At 61.2% G+C, this 925-nt stretch overlaps 1 protein-coding gene across 1 annotated transcript in view; it reads right to left on the reverse strand.

Moving 5' to 3' along the window:
• The window catches only part of ETH_00036655 (uncharacterized protein), a gene marked incomplete at both ends in the record, with an annotated part of 1332 nt that extends 759 nt beyond the window's left edge, over nt 1–573 (reverse strand). The window contains one exon of the mRNA XM_013375091.1: nt 1–573. Within this exon, the coding sequence (XP_013230545.1) occupies nt 1–573 (573 nt within the window).
• Between the last annotated feature and the right edge of the window lie 352 nt (nt 574–925).

The raw sequence follows: 925 nt of genomic DNA on the forward strand, positions 1-925 counted from the left end.
TGCAGCTTCTGCTGCTGCTGCAAACGGCGTCCCTATGTGGGCAATGGCATTCAACAAAACGACTTTCAACAGACAGTGCAGCAGCTGCTGCGATGTGCCCATGTGCTGCTGTTGCTGCAGCCGTTGCTCCTGCTGCTGCAGCAGCCCAGCTACCTGCGTGGCTCCTCTCATCACCAATTTGCTGCTGCTGCTGCTGCAGTGAGCAGCACCTGCTGCATCGCCCCACCTCCTGAGACGGGCTGTCGCTGCTGCGCTGCCCGTGGACTTGGCTGCTGCTGCTGCTGCAGCGAGAGCAGCTGCGGCAGCTGCTCCTGCTGCTCTTTCTTGAATACTCGCCGGCTCCAACTGCTGCAGCAGGCGCTTCCATCTCTTTCTGGCACCCGTCGCTTCTGCTTCTGCTGCTGCTACTGCCGCTGCTTCTATTGTTGCTGCTGCTTCCATTGCTGCTGCCGCTGCTGCTGCTGCCGCTGCTGCTGCTGCTGCTGCTGCGCAGCTGCTGGAATAGCTGCCGCGGCACGCGGAAGGTGCAGCAGCCACAGAGACAAGCAATTCGGAGAAGTGGGTTGGCATCATCTAGCAATTGCTGCTGCTGCTGCTGCCGTTGCTGCTGCTGTTGCTCCTGTTGCTGCTGCCGCAGCTGCAGCTGCAGCAGAGCGCGCAGCGTCACGCGCGCCGGCTTGTTTGCTGCTGCTTCCCACGCTGGTATTTGTTGCAGCAGCGGCAGCAGCTGCTGCGGACAAAGACACAGCAAACAGTTGCTGCTGAGAAGCCCAAAAGCTCTTAAGTGGTCCAGGCCCAGCCCCCGCATCAGCAGCAGCAGCACTGCTGCTGCTGCTGCTCCCTGTATTGCATGCACTCGGGGGGATGCAGCAGCAGCAGCAGCAGCAGCCCCAACAGCCGATCGATACGAAGACAGCTGCTGCTG

This window comes from Eimeria tenella, genomic scaffold (genome assembly GCF_000499545.2).
Source record: "Eimeria tenella Houghton genomic scaffold, Eth_scaff2506, whole genome shotgun sequence".
In the NCBI taxonomy this organism is placed as follows: Eukaryota; Apicomplexa; class Conoidasida; order Eucoccidiorida; family Eimeriidae; genus Eimeria; species Eimeria tenella.